We start from the raw sequence: 18512 nt of genomic DNA, 5'->3' as shown, positions 1-18512 counted from the left end.
ACTGCTGTGCGTCCGGAATTTCCTCTCTATTCATCGTCGAATAAATAGTCATAAAGAGTAGAAAAGAGAGAAGAAGAAGAAGAAGAAGACGGAAGAAAGAAGACAACAACAACACAACAAAAAAAAAGAAGAAGAAGAAGAGAAAGAGGAGAGAGAGAGAAAACCTGCTCTTCACGACGTCAAGCCTTATATATCTATGTAGTACACTAAAAGAGAAAGAAAACTAGCGCTGGAGAGAGAGAGAGGAGGGTGGCAGAGGAGGCTATAGGAGTGTTGCTCCGGAATGATCATCGTCATTTTCGTGCTGAACTCTTCTTTTCTCCTCTTTCTCTCTCCTTCTTCTTCTTTTTTTGATTTTTCCCTTCGTTTCATTCTTCCGTTTGTATTTTCTTCTTCTTCTTCTGCTGGATGTTGTTATTTTGTTAGAAACTGGCGCTGCTGCTGCCGTGTTGTTGTTGTTATCCGTATACTACTGATGTGCTGCTCTTCAGTTTTGCACGACTTTCTCCTAGACTCTTGTCGATCTGAAAGTGAGGTTCGTGGCTTTTCTCCGGCACCCGACCAAGAGGCGCACAGCACAAGGGCCACCACCACCACACGCCGTTGCCTCGTCTATCTCAGCTTTCGTTATATTGCTCCTTTGTTTTTTGTTTTGTTTTTTCCCCAGTTGCTTTGGGGCTCTCTTGTGTTTTTTTTTTTTTTTTTGTTTCTCTTGTTATGTGTGTGCATGTATGTGTCTTGTATAGCTAGTGTGTGTGTGTGTCGAGGAATATTGCCTGGATACCGCCTGGTCGGCGCCACATAGTATATAGTACTACCTTAGATTCCCCCCCCCCTTTCTCCTGGATATTGTTCATTTTCTCCTCTTGTCTTGTGTACGTACATGTATAGTATGGCTGTAATCCAGCAGAGTGCTCGACGTATTTTTTGTTTGTTTTAAAATTAATTCTACTCTTCATTCCATCATTATCTGCCGGCCGCGCAATGATTGAAATCAACTCGCTGTTAATAAAAACCCGCGTGTGCGGAGACTTTCATGTAATAATTGGGTCCCGTCTAATATAAGCTATATATTGTCGTGACCGGATGGTGAAAAAAAAAAAATCAGAGCGCTAGCGGGCGAAATAACATCCTACATCACTACCACTCTCTCTCTATCTAATGCATAATACACGTCGGCAATAATCAGATTATCTCGATTTTTCCCAGCGAATAAAACACAGTGCAGTATATATACTTATATACCGGACTACTTTTTGATCGGATAGACTTGGTCGACGGTGCTGATGATGGCCACCATCAGTCGTTTGCAGGGTTATTGCTATGGCTTTTTTACACCCCGAAAAAGTCTGCCAATTCATCCTTGCAGAAAAAAGAGTCGGACATTTTTTATTTTATTTTCGCCCGGCTGGAATCCGGTTTGGTTGGCGTCCCGTTTCGCACTTTTGCCGGCCATTATTTTTGCCGATGCTTTTTTTGATTGTTGCGTGTGATGGCCCAACCTGATGAGAGCGAGTGGGTCCCGCTGCCGGTTTGGGGTTGGCGGAGAAAACTGTCTCACGACTTGATCGTCACAAATATTTCATCGAGCGGCTGCTGAGGTCAGCTGACGTCACGTCAGCACATCAGACAGGTCCACGATGCCATCCGTATTTTGATTTCTAACCAGACCAAACATTCCGGCAGGGCGAACGTGACTGAGCACAGTAGCAATTCAAAGAGTCGTGGCCGTGGGTATCGAAGAAAAGCCGAACCATTTCCTTGAACCTCTTGTTATATCGCATTACGGATAAGTCGTGCAGAGTAGAAAGGAGGAGGAAATGAAAGAAACGACTGTACACTAGAAGTAATAGTATGCATGTTATATAGGGAAAACAGCAGCAGCACTCTACGTAATAAGGACAGCTCTCTAGCGCAGCACTGGATCTATCCATCCTTCTTCCCCCCTCCGAATATTATGATATGATGCAGCCGTAGTAGAATCTAACGCTTGATCTCCAAATGAGATGCACACTTCCGTCTCTGTACCGTACACATACACACATCACCCTAAGTCGCCCTAACCACGTATAGACGCCTGCATCTCTACATACCGCAGCAGCCGCCGCCGCATCGACGGCGACGACAACCGCGTGAAATCCTTGCGGACGAAAAAAAAAGGTTTTTCTTTTCTTTTTGACATGCAATGTTATCGATTCAGGTTAGATAAGATGCCGTTGGAAAGAAAGAAAAAAAAAAGAAAAAAAAAATGAATAAAACGTAGGTGGAGGCGCTCTACTGCATACATTGTTGAGGGGGGTACCAAAAGTATATGTACATGTACGCGATATTTCCGTAGACTATACGTACTGAAAAATTACCATTTGGAAATGGTTTGACGTTTTGTTTCTTTATACCACCCAGCACTTTAGATGAGAGAATATACAAGGAAAAGAAGAGCTAAAGGGAAAATAATAATCAAAATAAAAGAAGATGCGACTTTTTGTGGGGAAAAGAAAAAGAGACGCGTTAGCTTTTAGCTCGGCGAAAGTTGATTTGACCTCATATGGCATGGGCGGACTGACTGGTGGCGGTGGTGCCTGCTACTACCTACTTGACAGTGCGCGCATCCTGCAGCAAATGTGTCATCCGAGAATCTCTTGTGTCTCCATTCGATCGGTTATATACGACTATCGTCTAAACATAGCTACCGGCCAGGCCAACTGCGGATGGCTACTACTTATACTACCCCAGATTAGCTGATAATACCCCACCCGCAAAAGAAACCAAACCCCAAAAAAGCAGGTGGCGAAAAATAACTCAAATAGAAAGGAACAACAATAACAAAACAAAGCTCGGCCAATAATCAAGGACGTCTATCTAAGTGGTTTGAATCCATCGGAACATATAAAAAAAAAAAAAAAACAAAAATGGGTCGGTGGGCAACCCAAACAAGAAGATCGCGGCCCGGCGCGCACACAAACGTTTAGTTCTGCTACAACAAATTATCTCGAGCGAAGAGAAAATATAAGAAAAGGAGATTTTGATTTTATTTGCCCCCCACCCACCCCGATTGCAGCGGTTGTATTCATGTCCTGTTTTGCCAGTCCCAAATCTTGCAACCCCGCCTCTGCTTTTGAAGCTCTCCCCTTCCATCGGGTCGGGTCCCCAGTCCCTCCAGTCCTCGTTATCAACGTACACAAGAGACCCTCCTCCCTTCACCTTCACTTGGACTGCGGCAGTCCTCCTCCTCCTCCTAGCCGTTGAATGCGCACACAGAGAGAGAGAGACACACGGAGAAGAGACCGCAGCAGCTTAGAGCGCAAGGTGGGTAAGAGAAAGAGAATGTGGGTCAGGAGGCCGCCTTATCATATGAAAAGGTGAAAACACTTTTACATCGCCGGGCGTCTCTCCACCCCCTTTTTCTTTCTATAAGCAACAGTCGGCCCAGTCAGCCAACCACCAGCCCCAGAGTCCAGCCAACACACACACACACACACTACTAGGTGTAACATAGCCAAAAGCCCAGAAACCTACTGCTGTATACGCACACACACACATCCTTCTCTCTTTCTCTATCCAGTTTGGAAGAGAACACGGACTGGAAAAAAAGAACTCGGAGTGAAGGTAGTTCAGGTGTGTGGGTCTCTGCCGTGTGTGTGTGAGTGTGTTGGCTGGTGTATAGAGGAGAAGTAGGAGTATAGTATATATCGGGCAGCGTTCCACAGAGAGAGAGAGAGAGAGAAAGAGAGAGAACCCAGTCCAGCAGCCAATGCTTCATTAGTCGCAATCCGCTCTGGAACACCACTCTGGCGGGTTGGTTCTTGACGTTCCTCTCGTTTGCCCACTCGCAAGTCTCTCTCTCTTTCTGCACGCCCGTCTCTATAGAAGAGCTCAGCTACACTCAGACATTGCCGCACCATTCCTACATTTGATCCGGAAGTTATACACCTCTCTCGACAGTGCTATTTCTATCGCTACCCCCTTTTTTCAAAGGCCCAGAAATGGCGACCATTTTCCAGTCGGGGTAAGTACATTAATTTCTTTTCTTTTCTTTTTTGGCGATTCTATTTTAGGGAGAACGTCTTTTCACACATTCCCTTGTATTACACTACATTACGCAGCTTAGAGAAGGTGTGGTTTCAAGTGTTGCAACTTATTGCGTGTTAAATTATTACAAGAGTCTAATCTCCTCCCGATTTTGACACTTTTGGCCCAATCCCTTTTTTGAACGGTGAATCTATGGCTCTTCATTATCTTCAATCATTCCCGACTCTAATCCATTTTAATGGTACAATAAGCGCCTAAGAAGGCGTCAAACCGCTCAATGGATTGGACGTTACAGTCAACGTCTTATACCCCAAGTTATCGTCTGACTAAATTGGCCGTCAAAAGTAAAAAAAAAAAAAGGGAACAAAAAGCCTCGACATGTGGTCAGTTTTATAGCGGTCGCGCTGGTTTCCCCCCAGCCCAGACAATCTGCATGTTGCTGTGAGCGGTCGGAATCGTATAGAGCACCGAAAATACTTGGAAGGAATAGTCAAGGTAGTTCTCTCAGAAAAAAACAAAAAACAAAACGGATAGTGAAAGTTTCTTTTGTTGGAGCTGCTGCTGCGCTTTTAATTATAAAATCAGTTTTGTTTTTTCTCTATTCTTTGGAGTCTCCTGGGTTTCTCGTGACTTGTATTCTTTATTCCGCTGGCGTCCCCAAATGGAGACCTGCTGACAACAAGTATGGACAAGAGATTTTCCCAAAGAAGGTTGTTAACTATTTAGAAGCTCGTCAGCAGTGTCTATCTTAAACCGACCTTGTACCACAATCTGCAATCATTTTGCTGTCGAATGGGTTAGTAGATTCTCGCTCTCTTTTCGTCGAATTGTTGTCCAACTCTCACCTTAATAGGCTGCCCACCCCTCCGCCCTCCTTAGCGGCCAGCAAACCGAGAGCAGTTTAGTGCCAGCTGACCGGCGCCATTCCCCCCATCTTTGCCAATTGGCAATTCGTTCACGCCGATAAATAACCGTCCGTGTGTGCCATCTTCTTTTCACACGCTTGTATACATATCTGTTATTCATTATGCCGACTCGATTGGGAACGGACCGAGTCCAGTGAGAGGGAAAGAGAATCGAGTCCAAAAGTCGATGAATCATCATTCCAAACGCAACCACCATTTCCCCACTTACACGCACATATGAATACGTTTGACATAATAGTAGTGTGCAGTAGTAGTAGTAGTGGTGGTGCAAGATTTTTTCCCAATTGGCCAACGGCTGCTGGCCAAGAGAAATTTGGCTCTCGGTGCTGACGCGTTACCTTTTTTTTTCAACTTGTTTTTCAAGGTGATTAAGACAGATTTGTTTGCCGTGTTCGCCCTGTCGGAGACTTTCTTTGAATAACGCGACGATCGTTCTTCAAATTGCTTGCATTCTCCGTCTAAACCGAAATCTGCCATTTTGGCAATTTCTATTCAGTTTTTTTTTGTTTTGTTTTCAACGGGTAGCCTTGATATATCGAGCGCGCAGTAGAGTTTGGAAAACCCCCAAAATAACGAAATAAAGAAAACGCCAGAAAAGTGAGAGGTGATTCGTCTGAATTACAGGCTACCTTTCACCCTTAGATCCGGTTGCCTAATCACGTCAATCGTGAAATATTCCAAAAGCGTAACTGCTGTATACTGAATAACTGGCGGATGACATTGACTGAGTCGTGATCATGTGTCGATAAAGAACAACGCTGATTCATCTCATTTGGCTCATTTCTGAAACCAGGACGAAATATAAACAAAAAGAAAAATCCCAATGGTTTTAACTCCAAAGTGGCAACACGACATTCCGTTTCGCTCCAACAACCGAAATACTAGGGGAAAGCCATTTCATTCTTTTGGCTGCTGCTGGCTTTTGGCGAGTTGCATGCACATGATGTCTGCTGGGTGCGGTGAAAGCTATAGAGGTGTGGATTTCGTTTTGGGCTGCAGCAGAGACGGAGAAAACGTCCCCGGGCTACCAACTGTAGTAGAGAGTTTGAAATCGAAAAGGCGCCTCCGAAAAAAATATCTAATAAAATACGCATTATAAATGCAACGACATCAAATAGAAAGGGAAAAATAAACGAATCCAACCAAGCACAGAGATAATCAGCGCGCCTTGCGGGTTGTGTAAAAAAAAACGTGGGCCACAACAAGCGAGCCTTTGATTATTATACGATGAGGTACCGGTGTGGCAGCAGGTCCCCCTTGGTCAAAAAATTGTCTTGTTCCACTTTGCTTCAAGTGTTTAAAAATGAAATATTTTTGAATGCGATGGTTTTCTACCCACAGAAAAAGTTGTGAGGTACAAAACAAAACAAGCCTGATCTGCAGTCGTTATGACAATTGAGATTTTTAGTGAATCCTCACTGAGAAAAAAAACAAAATCGGAGAGAGAAAACAGTTGCAGTCAACTGCTTAGCTCAGGAAAAAACATAGTCCGTGACTACGTAACGATTTATAATCAACCCCACCAAAAATTGCCAAAAAGGAAGAATAGGGAAGAGAGTGTCCTACCTTTATGCCTGGGAAATACAGCCAGGCATCTCTACAGTTGCTCCATCCATCCGATGAAGAGTTAAATGGCACCAGACGAGACAGGTAAAAAGGGTGTCCCTCGTGAATACACCCACATTCACATGGGCGTACACGAGGACATTAAAAAGAAAGGGGAAATAGAGAGATCCTTAACTCAATTGACATCGGTAGTTTTTCCAATGAAATGGGATGCTTTTTTATCCATCTAAATGAAAAATAAAAAATGGGTTACGAATAAATATTGACATAAACAACATGTCAGGAAAAGTTGAAAATGAGACACTGATGGGTAAACCTTAATTGGGAGAATTAAAAGTTTGCATGTAATAAACTGCATTGATGCAGGTATTGCAGCTTTAAAATGTCTAGTAGGTTACAGGTCAAATAAAAGTAACGAAAATTATTACCCAATCGATGATCCTGAGATTGTTGCTGGTGATAGGTTATCATCTACACAAGAAAAACTTGCATATTGTGTAGTTATGATGGCTGTCTCTGGCCTCAAATCTGCAAAACAGGAAAAGGTTACATAGTACAAACAAACTGCACTGCATTGACAGGGAAATCACATGATCAATGCTAGTCAGGTACTAACATTTCCAAATTTGGAACAGGTTTAACTTTTCTATAGCTTATATAGAATTCATAGTTTTATTTACCCGCCAAACAGCATGGAGTATGACGGTTATCAAAAACAAATAAATCTACCAACAATATAAATCTTGCACTTTGTCTTTGTCTGACTTTTTCGACGAATATTTTAACTAAAAGAGAGCAGACGACACTTATCCAATTTTGTTCTAATCAGCATCTAGCATGCTTACGAATAACAATAATACGAAATTGATAGAAATTAGAAATGAAATTTTAAAAATCAAACCCCCCCCCCCCTTCAAAATGAAAACCCGAATTTGAAGTTGTCGAATTGAGTTCATCAAGGGGAGTTTGTTCGGCCAAATCTAGTAGTTCCAGTCAACCAAATCTACATCTCGTACGATATACACGTCAATATAGCCTGATTTGTCCTCGCTCTCCCTGCATTGGCACGATTTTAAAGGTGTCTGGCTCGCCTTTTTTCCTATCAATATCAAATCACTTTCTGACAAGTTCCACGTTCTTTTCTTTCTTTTTATTTAATCGGAAATTTTGATCGGCACGCGAAAGTTGTTGTTGTCTTGTTCTGATTTGTGTCGTGTCCGTCTGCAACAGAGCCAGTTCACGATCGAGTCCAATCACGAAACGTATAAATATCTCGAGTCTAGAGAGAACGTCACACTTAAAACTATATTCTATACGAAGTCTTAAATACTAGCTGGCATTGTCTTCGAGCTTCTGATAAACCGAATGCGGAATAATAAAGGTGCCTCTTCGTGGTAAATTCCGGATGATGACGAGCCTTCTTTAGATATTTTCTCTCCCTTTCTAGCACCAATGCCAGCATGGTGTCTGAGAGATTTGTGGCTTGGAAATACACGGAACCGCCGTTTGGTTTTTCTACAAGCATTTCTCACTCGATTTCCTCGAATAAGCGCTGCAAGGGGGAAAACAAAAAAATGGGAGAAAGTAAGCGCCGTGCAAGCGAATAGATACTCTCTAGGTAATCAGATGCAATAGAACCAGGGCGATTTTTTCGTGGAGGTGCCGCACAATTTCCCTTTATAGACGCAGGAATGCTATAGTACGCAACGGTGAGCCCCACTTGATTCGGCGGCAAGGCAATTTGAAAATCGTCATCGACAAATAATAACGTTTGTTTTCTCTCTCTAACCGTTCCCAACCGCCAATATAAATCGCATTGGATTATTGGGTCATTTAGCGGGGGGGAAAAGGTTTCCAGTGAAAACTCGTAAAATAAAAGTGAAAAACAAAAGAAGTAACCAATTTTTTAACCAACTTTTCACTTCGATTTTCTATTTCAACAGCTCCCGGAGTTGGTGGATGGCCGCGTTAGTGGTGGCCATCGTTTGCGGAACGATGGCTGCACCGCAACAACAACAGCAGCAGGAAAGGCGCAAGATCAAAGTTGGCGCCAGTTTCGGCGGACGTCTAGACTCCGCCGGAAGCAGCAGAGCTCTTTCTCAGTTCGAAGAGCCTCTCATCATCACCGAACCTCTTCCGGGACAAGAATTCGTCTTCATTTCTGCCAACCCGCGTCAGTCACAGGCCGCTGGCGGCCGGTCGGCCAGGGTTAACCCAGTAGCTGTTGCCCAACTGCCTTCCGTCCGGATCGAAAATCCTGGATCTGGAACGATTCTCGAGGACGGAATTCTCATCGCCGAGCATCTAGGAGAATCTAACCGGGCCGCTCGTCTGTTAGACGAGCCTTCTGACCAGTCGCAACCCATTTTCCCAGTCGCAAATGCCGACGTCCAGAGCTGGACTCCCCTTTCTCTTCCGGAACTGCTGACCGGTCCGGCCGTCGTGCGAGAATTGGAGCCTGTTTCCGATGAGAGAAAATCGAGCACCCAAAACGAGAAAGAATTTCGTTCACTGGAAATTGCTCCGGCTCCAGTCGCCGAAACATTTTCACTGGAAGATGCCGTCACAGGTGTAGTAGCCCAGTCTGTTAAAGCCAGCGATTCAGTTGCCACGGTTGTTGATGACGACACTGATCGTCTGGGTAAAGCCATCGATGCCCAAGATGACGATAACATTATTGCGGCCGAGTCTGTGTCCAGGCGGACAGTCATCAAAACGGCTCCCAACGGCCAGGATTACGAGTACGAGTACCTTTATTACGACGGCACTGACGTCGATGAGTCAACCAACGGCACGCTTAGCGCACCTGTCGAGCCGAATTTGTTCTCCAACGACCAGGAAATCGTCAACGTTCTGCCGGCCTCATCGGTGGCCGCCAGCGATGAAGCCGAGAAGAAGAAAGTTGCGCCGGCCGTCGAGCTGATTCCGATGATTGAAGACGAACAAGTGGGCGTGACGACCGAATCAGACCTTATCGAAGTGCAGGAAATTCCACACGTTGCTCACGTGGCCTTCCAAGTCGGTGCTGATGAGCAGGTCGTCCCTATTGATTCCGCCGATGACGAGTTCGTGACGGAAGACTTTGAAACCACCACGGCCACTGAGGCAACAACAACAACCACAACTACCACGCCGATGCCAACTACGACGACTGTTGCTTCTAAACGGCGTCGACCCACTGCACAGTCGACTGAGACGCCGTCGATTCGCCCGTCGCTCAGCCGACTGACACCCCTGCGAAGAGGCAACACTCCGGCCGTCACCGAAGAGTCGCCCGTCACTCCGTCGGAGCCGAAAAGAATGCGCGGAAAGAATCGCTTCTCGCCCGAATCCGTCCCGTCCAGCAACGCCGTGCCCACCGAGAGCAAAGCCGACGGAGCCGGAAGCCGGAGGATTAGCCGCCCGAGAGTTCGCCCGTCGACATCCAGCAGCACCCTGGAGAATCGGGCCGGCCTGGCCGAAATCCGCTTCGCCGAATTGGAAGGTGAAATCGGAGCTGCTGCCGATTCGGCCGACGTCAACGATCCATCCTTGAGCCTGGCCGTCGACATCCAAGACGACGGATTCGATTTCAATCGCCAGAGTCAACCCATCGAGCATTTCCCAATCAACGGCCGTCTGCCCTCGCATTTCCAAGAGACGGACGAATTCACCGATGCCCAGGAACGCACACCTCTGCGCGTCGTCGAGAGCGACTCCTTCCGCAATTCCGGCAACCAAGGATCGGCTGCTGGAGAGCCACCGATTTCAGTCGGAAGGCTGACTGTCATTTCCGGGCCGGCCCGATTGCCAACACCGATCCTTCCTCAATTCGAAGACATCGCCGAGCAGGAGGAAATCATTTCGCCCAGCGTCGCCCCGGTCCAAGACGTCACCGAAAGTATCCAACAATTGGCGGATGAATTCGAATCGGACATCCCAGCCAAAGAGGACGTGGCTGCTGTCGAGCCGGAAATCTTCGAGATCCACCACCAAGAAGTCGGAATAGAAACTCATCACGACGACGCCAACAAACACAAGGAATCGCCCAGCTTCTCGTTGACTCATCCATCGTTGACCGATCTGTTGGCCTTCTCCAAAGCGGCCGAACAGCAACAACAAGACGACGAATCCTTCCCAACTGTCGAGGAAGTGCTGATTGAAGAAGTGGTTGTCGCAACAACCCCTGTCGCCCCAAGTAGCCCAACACCATCGACTATGACTGTTGGTAGTTCGCAGGTTCAATCGCTCGACGATGAATTCAACACCCAACTCGCCGAAGAGGCCGAGATCCCAGTGATCCAGAAAGTCAACGAAGAGGTCGCCGATTTCACGGACGAGATAGTGACCACCCCGGAGCCGGCCGTGTTGTCCGTTGAACCCGTTCAAATCATCGCCAGTCCCGTTTTGGAATTGAGCCTGGACAACGACGTGGAAATGCCCAAAACAACCGACAGCACAATCGAAGATGTCGTTCAAGAAGATATCGTCACAGAAGACATCACTTCCACCACCACAACCACAACAACAACAACAACTACTACTACGGCCGCACCGACAACAACAACTCCGGAACCCACCACAGCTGCCCCGACGTCGAGCGTCCGCACTCCGTCGCGATTCGGCGGCAGCAACGCCAATCGTTTCAACAACCGAATCCGCAACCGCGTTCGCGGCGACGCCGATTCATCCAGCGGCGCTGGCAGCACGACGACCACGACGACAACCACAGCGGCTCCGGTGAAAAAGAACACATTCCGCCCAGCTGGCTCACCATTCAACCGACTCCGACGACCAACTACCCCGGCCGTTGATAGCGCCAAAACGGCGTCGACATCCGACGCCGTCGACGCTGGAAGTAGCGCGGCGGAAGCCAACGAGAGCAGCTCTCCGGCGTCGGCCGTCGCGTCCACCACCCGTAAACCCTTGCCCAACAATTTCCGCAACCGATTCCAGTTCCGTCGCAATCAAACTGAAGTCAGCAAACCGGCCGAATCTTCCGTGTCCGGATCGACAGAACCCAAAGTTTCACTACCGGCAGTCAGCAGGCCGTCAAGACCAACCGGCCAGCCGAGTAACAGGATCGTTTCCCCACGTCCCATGTCGTCGGTGTTGAAGCGCGGCCGCTTTACCTCGACCACCACTACCGAAACGGCACCCGCGGTGGTGGCCCAGGTCGAAGAGTCCAGCACCAATGAAACCGTGTCCGAAACGGAAGCCACCAACGAGGCACCCGAGAAGACGGAAGGTGAAGCCGTTGAGGTTGTCGAGCCGGTGGTTGTGGCTGAAAAGGTGGCGGTCGTGACGGAAGCGACGACTACGACGACGTCCAGATCGGCCGGATTGAACCGCTTGAGAAATCGGGTCTCGCTGCCCGTTAGCGAGCGACCCAAAACGGTGCGGACGCAGGTCAGCCTGACTGATCGACGCAATCGATTCTCGGGGTTGTCGGCCAAGAAATCAGAGGCCGATTCATCGGCCACAGCCATCGAGGAGAGCAATAAGGAAGAGCCAGCCGAAAAAGCCGTCAGCATCGCTAGCGACGTCCAGGAAGAACTGGAGCCAATTGCTGCCAACAGCGCAAAGGCCAGCAGCAGCCCAACGGCAATTGATGGGTCGGTTGATAGCCCGACCAGCGATTTGGGTAATGTTGAACCCGTTGTCACTGCGGCGCCGGCCGTTTCCTCGTTGCGAAATCGCCGTCCCAATCGCATCCCGGGACAACTCGTCGCTCGCCGAACCTAATCCAGTTAAGTCAGCCTTTTATATCCTCCACTCGTTCGTCGACCCAGGATCCAAGTTGTCAGTGATATCTACCTGGAAACAAAACACACACGCACACACAACAACAAAATAATGACCGTCTTCTTTAAAAAATAAAAACTCAAATAAGAGCAACCATGTAGTGATGTAGAACATGTTGTATACACTTTTCCCTTTCTTTTATTTCTTTGTTTTTTTCATCCCCTCAAATCTCGATGCGGTTTCTATACGTGCAGAAAGAAATGCTAGCTACAGTATAAACCGTCATGAGAACCGTGTTAGGTCCAGGAGACTGGGCATTTACCAATTTTTCTAAATTTCTTTTTGGCGTTTAAATATCATTTTGTTTGACTTTTTTCTCTCTCTCTCTACTTTTCTTTCTATATTTGTTTCGTGTGTTTATCGCGAACATTCTCATTTTTTACGCAGCCGGATGGTAAGTAAGTAAATAATCCCTTTCCATTATTTTAGACGCCCATAGCATCTGCAATCGGAATTGATTGGTGATGAGCGGCGCCCAATCGTAGTAAATATGTATCGGCAACAGCTGCTGTCGCAATGGAAAAAGAAAAGACGATTGGCTATACACGTCATTCATTTCGTTTTTTTGATTGCCGATCCTTAACACTAAAAGCTATTGATTTTTCATATTTATACTATCCTTTTTATATTTCCTTCGTCCTCATATATCTGTTAGAATTTTTGTTTTTTTTTCCAAGTTTTTTGGAATGTGTAAACAGATGGGTCTGAATTTTTCTGAACGGGACACACAGCACACTCCCAACCATAGTTTCCGTGGAACAAACGATTCTCTCTCGGCTCAGCAGTCGGCTGGGGCGGAGGCAGGATCGTCTATATTTGCATTTGTCATCCCCTTTTTTATTTTTTGAAAAAAAGACAACGTGTGTGTATACCGATTGAAAGAAAGAAAGAGCACACAATTGGAAACGCGGGTTGTATCTTTCGCTCTGCGATTCCACGGAAATGTTATATCTCATGAGAATTTTTCGTTCGTGTTCTTCTTCATCATTTTTGTTAGAAAAACCTCCGGCTGCCGTTCTTATATTCCCCCCAACTCTAGTGTAAATAACATCTTATTTTTTACTGTCAATACAATATATTCTACTCTACTTGAGCTCTGGTTTTGATGTAATCTGCCTGGTATACAAGCCTCATCACAATAATATATCTGTGTGCACATGTTTTGTCTATAGTAGGGTTTACAGGTCTTTGCTGTGCATAGGGTACGCGTGTACAAATTATTATTTTTCCTGAAATGAACAAGACCCTGGCCTATAAATGCGGCGACAGACATGGATAACTTGAACGATAGCCACACTTATTATGGGATGCTGCTGCTGCCCCTGTTTGTTATATCAAGTCTACATCATGCCCATATTTAAAAAGATCCTTGGACACTTGACATATTGAATTCGACGAAACGGCTACGGTTGCCGTGTATAGACGTGGTCGAAAACATATACTAACTGCGCAGTCCGTTTTATTGGTGACCCCATTGTATAATAATAATCTAGTGTCCCACGGACTATTTTCAGTACACACATCACAGATTAAACACGCGCTGCCAGCACAGCCAGCCAAATAACAGGTTCTAAATTATCTTCGTTTTCCATTTCACTTGAGAAAGCGAAAAATCAAGCCAACAAGGAGGGGCCGTCAAGTTTATTATTCCGACGGTCCTTTAAAATCTGAATTCTGAAACTGTCTAAATGAGCTAGCAGCAGGACTATAGAGAGAGAGAGAGAGAGAATGGATGAATTCGCAACCCGTTTCCCCCCAAGTTGGATGGATGGCAGTCTCACAGGCGCAGTCAATCAAGATGAAGTGGAAAGTTTCTTCACAGCATTCGTCTCCGCGTCTCTGCTGCTGCTTATAGCTGAGCTGCTTTCTCTCACATCTTTTGCTGGCCTCTTCTACACGGAAAACATTCGCTCTCACGCTGTGTGCCACATATATACTATATCTATACTCTCTCATCCTTCATACTGGTCGGATATAGAGTTCGTTACTTCTTCCTCGACGATATGGTCCTGCTGCCGGGTGTGTATAACTGTATATATATGGAATTCTGAGCGAGAAAACGTTCAAAAAAGAAAAGAAAAAATTAAGACAGCGAAAATATCATTCGGGAATCTCCGCAGGATCAATAGAAAATCCCCCCCTAACCTGGCGTGGGATCAAGGTGACAGCTCAGTCTCGCATCGATTATGAGACGGGGGCTGGGCTATATACAAGGCTATGAATGCTTTGATGACGAGGTTAGTCATCCAGCAGTCGGCGGAATCAACCCCTCAATCCTCTGCTCCCGCCGTTGCGCTGGCATCAAAAGAAATCAATAAAAATCCCGCCCGTCCTCCGACAAAGAATGAAAGTGACAAGAGTGAAATAAAAGATCTAGTCCGAAGCTAAAGGGGGGACACAGCGTAATACTATATAGTATAAGAAAAGAGCGCGCCAATAGAGAGAGAGAAACTGGGAATCGTGTTCGACGACATGCTGATCATGGGTTAGTTGGCTGGATGGATGGATTGGTTGCCTGGCTGGCAGAAAAAGAGAAGAAGAAAAAGAGGGGAGTCAAATAGATGAAGAAGAGAATCTCGTGTTGGGCAACGATTCGAACAAATTGGCAGGGCAGCTAACGGATGCAAAGTAGGCAATTTAGGTGACAAAAGACTGGGGCAGTCAGCACAGTTGAAGATCCTCAAGTTTTCTATTAGAGACAGAGAGGAGCCAGGCTAAGACTGTATAGATCCTCATCTGCTAAGAGAATCACTCCTGAGGAAATTAGTCTCAACTGAAATCAGCAGCCAATCAGTTAACTTTGTCTAAACCATTTCAATTCGATCTAAAGCGATGAAAAAAGATTAAGGACATTAAACGTCCAGGTATATTATACGTTATACGTTTGATGTAAAAAATAAAATAAAATAAAACAAGACAGAAGTCATCACCGATCCTTATAGTCATCCTCCGCTCCAGTTGGTATACGTACAGTGGTGAGATAACAAATCGGCCATGGAGCGTAGAAATTTGACATTTATTGACTGTCGGGCGTGTCGCGTGGAGCATTATCGTCATGTCGCCGTTGTCCCTACTCAGCGGGACCTGGTCGAACTGGTCCAGTGTTATACGTCTCGGATGGACAATGGCGATAAGCGAATCCAATCCAATCCCGAAAGGCGGGAGAGGGGGACTCGCTCCGCCGGAGAAAGGAAAAAGACAAAATGCCATAGAAAAAGTCGTCGGCTGAGCCTAAAGGAAAGTCAAGAAAAACACACAAGCGGGACACGGAGAGAGTCTGAGAAGAAGAAGGCCACGTCAGGTTGTTTGCCATGCTCTCTAGGGTGGGGGGTGGCAATCAAGTCGCGCCAACGCAATAATTGTCCCAGCGAAATATGGTCAAAGTCGCCGGGTCACTGGGGAAATGAGATGTTAAAAGAAGACTTCTGGAATAACAATAGCGACAGCAGCAGAGTCTCAGACAGGAAGAGAAAAGAAAAGAATGACTTCTCTATTCTCTCCGTTCATAGCTTCTAGTTTTCCTTCACGGTATGCCACCCCGCCCGGTGGATGTCGCTGGAATATAACTCTCTTTCTTTCTCTCTCTCTTGTCGACTCCAGTGGATTCATATTTTCCAGGGTTTGCTGCTGCTGCTGGACCAGACCTCTCTCAGGGATTTGTTTCTGAGCGACACTGCATTATTTGATGCTGCTGTGCTGCCGCTGCTTTTCTCTCAGCTCCTTCCACACAGCTTGGAGACCCCACTCTCTCTCTACACGCTCCCATTCTCTTTTCTCCTGCCCGTCTTCCTTTTCTTTCTTTTCTTTTCTTTTCTTTTCTTTTCTTTTCACTCTGTAATAATACCAGAGAATCTTCCAAGAAGAAAATGGATAGTCTCTGTCTCCCCCTACGGCAATCGAATCATCCAAGATTTGACAGCCAACTCGATCAAAATCCACGCTAATGTCATCTTTATGATGATCTGCTCCGCGCGGGTGTGTCTTTTTTCACGGGCCGGGGGAAAACGAATGTATAGAACTTCTCTATCCGCAATGGCGCCATTTTGGCTCCTGTATATAACTTGACTTTTCCAGCAGCAAACTGCTTGGCACACACAAATCACCAGCAGCTATAGACCCCGAAATGGGTTGAACCGTTCTAATGTCAAGTAGATTAATCTACCTAGCCTGAATTGGGGGAAAAGGTCGCTTTTTAAAATTAATCAAAAAGTGGACGGGGGGATGTGAAATGTAAACAGGAGAGGTCGAATCCATTCGTCATGGAGACCGAGAAATCTCAGCTGAACTTTAACGCCCAAAAAGAAAAACCGCCCAAATCTTTTGATGGGATATCTATAACGAGATTTGATCCGACAAGGGCACAGATATTGAATCGATTAGATTACGACATAACAGAGGCACACACCAGCTCGAAGAAAACAAGAGCCAAAAAAGAGATATAAAATCAAATAAAAGGCGTCTATAGAACCAACCCAACACGGATATAGCTATAGAGTATAATATAAAGGCCTGTATACAATCCTTTGAGGTGAAGAAGGAGCTCCAGCGTGTGTGCGCTGTATATAGAGTCGCTCTATATGTATATGCAACTGCTTGGGGGCATTCTTCTAATCTTCAGCTTACTCTTAAATTAGCTGCTGCTGGTATATAGGACTGTGCTGGGGGGATTACTTTTTCGTGGGCCACAAGCTTCACATCCGCATTAGGATTTACCAGCGTCTATTCCAGATGTATATAAGACTATAGGCTACATAACATTTCTTTTCGAGAAGATGCGTAACAGCTCATCGCGCGGGGAATTAGTGTTGAACGTGTCGGAGTCGTTAACCCCCCTCATCCAATACGTTATCAGCAGCTTTTCCAGGTGACGAACCAATAATCGAAGGAAATGTTTTAGAAAACATCTGGGACAAAAGCGTGGGGCATTGTCAAACGTTTCAGTCCAAATATTATTCCCCCCACCCCCCGTTCTCGTCTAAATAAGAAAGATCCTATATGGGGAAATACAAAAAAACGATCAGGATTGTATATTATTGTCCCGTTTGTTGAACTGTGAGGGCGAGCGCCAAGGAGAAGGATCTGCTGCTCTCAAACGAAAAGCCTGAAGTGAAGTGAATGAAGCAGCAGCACCCAAGCTATTTAGCGAGGTTGGCAGGAGCCAAAGTGACAGTCTGATCTTTCCCAGAAGATCGAAGATGCTGTCGCCAGGATTTGTCTTGGCCGCCGCCACACGCACGGAGAATAAAAAAAGCCAACAACAAGCATGTATTAATACTACTACTTTTATACAGAAGAAATGTTTCCATCTTTCTTTTTCCTTCTTTTATCTTTGAGGAGTATTTTTTTTTGCATGCGTGCCCCACCCTTGGAGCATGCAGATATATAGATTCCAGCCCTCGTCACAGCAGCAGGCTGGATTCGGTGAAACAGCGCGTACTACACGACGATATAGATGCGCGATCGTGTCTTGGTGACAGTCTTTATTATATTTATGTTATACAGACTTGGCGTGGTAAATATGGAATTGATATTATATTCTAAGAGTGGAGTGGATCCACCAGTCAGCACAGCCAGGGTGTATCGAGTCTGATAATATGCGTCTGCTGCGGTGTATGATGTGTATAATACTGAGCTTGGTTTGTCTATATGGTTATTTATACAATGAAATACAGCCGTATACAAGGAGACAGAAGCACTGGCAGAACGAGGTTATATAAGGAGGTCGACCATCTGACTACACACAACACAAACGGCCACCAAACAAAAGGGGATCAAAGGCAAAGCCTGTCAATGAAACCGCCGGAAGACGAGTCCCTTGACTGCTGGGCTGCCTATAGTATAGCCCCGGCAGCAGCAGCAGCAGCAGACTCCACACATATGAGTCGAGAGAAACCCTCATCGTGTGTGTATATCTATGTGATCGATTCACTCGCTATTAATCGATCCGGCAGCACATCATGAAGAAGACGAGGAGAAAAGAAACGTCGGCCGAATATAGACGACGATGGCGGACGATGATCGATCAGAACCAATCAAAAATCAATACCCCCGACGCCTCTCTATACATACCAATAAAAAGGTGAATTCGGCACGAGTTCAGATCGGTTAGTCTTGAATATGTGCTTCTATCTGCCGGCAGCTGAAAAATGAAATCATAAAACAGGCTTTTTAGCCATCAATAATAATCTATAAATGTAATAATAAATA

General features: G+C 45.9%; 1 protein-coding gene and 1 long non-coding RNA gene across 2 annotated transcripts; one reads left to right on the top strand and one right to left on the bottom strand.

Moving 5' to 3' along the window:
* The first annotated feature begins 693 nt into the window (after window positions 1-693).
* LOC124194511 (flocculation protein FLO11-like) lies at window positions 694-13393 on the top strand. Its single transcript, XM_046588739.1, has 2 exons — window positions 694-4006; window positions 8465-13393. The coding sequence occupies exons 1-2, from the start codon at window positions 3984-3986 to the stop codon at window positions 12243-12245; spliced, it is 3804 nt and encodes a 1267-aa protein (XP_046444695.1). The 5' UTR covers window positions 694-3983; the 3' UTR covers window positions 12246-13393.
* Window positions 4737-7811, bottom strand: LOC124194514. The gene is made up of 3 exons (XR_006874855.1): window positions 7202-7811; window positions 6950-7049; window positions 4737-6747 (listed from the first exon to the last, which is right to left on the bottom strand). It is a non-coding gene; the product is annotated as an uncharacterized LOC124194514 (long non-coding RNA).
* Window positions 13394-18512: the final 5119 nt, after the last annotated feature.

This window comes from Daphnia pulex, chromosome 5 (assembly GCF_021134715.1).
Source record: "Daphnia pulex isolate KAP4 chromosome 5, ASM2113471v1".
Classification (NCBI taxonomy): Eukaryota; Metazoa; Arthropoda; class Branchiopoda; order Diplostraca; family Daphniidae; genus Daphnia; species Daphnia pulex.
Note: the sequence above shows the minus strand (reverse complement) of the source record. Positions and strands in the feature narration are given on the sequence as shown.

Bases quoted from the DNA above. Each gene is read 5' to 3' on its own strand.
- LOC124194511 (XM_046588739.1), top strand. From the start codon at position 3,984: ATGGCGACCATTTTCCAGTCGGG. The intron at 4,007-8,464 runs GTAAGTACATTA...CTATTTCAACAG, and splicing joins GCGACCATTTTCCAGTCGGG to CTCCCGGAGTTGGTGGATGG.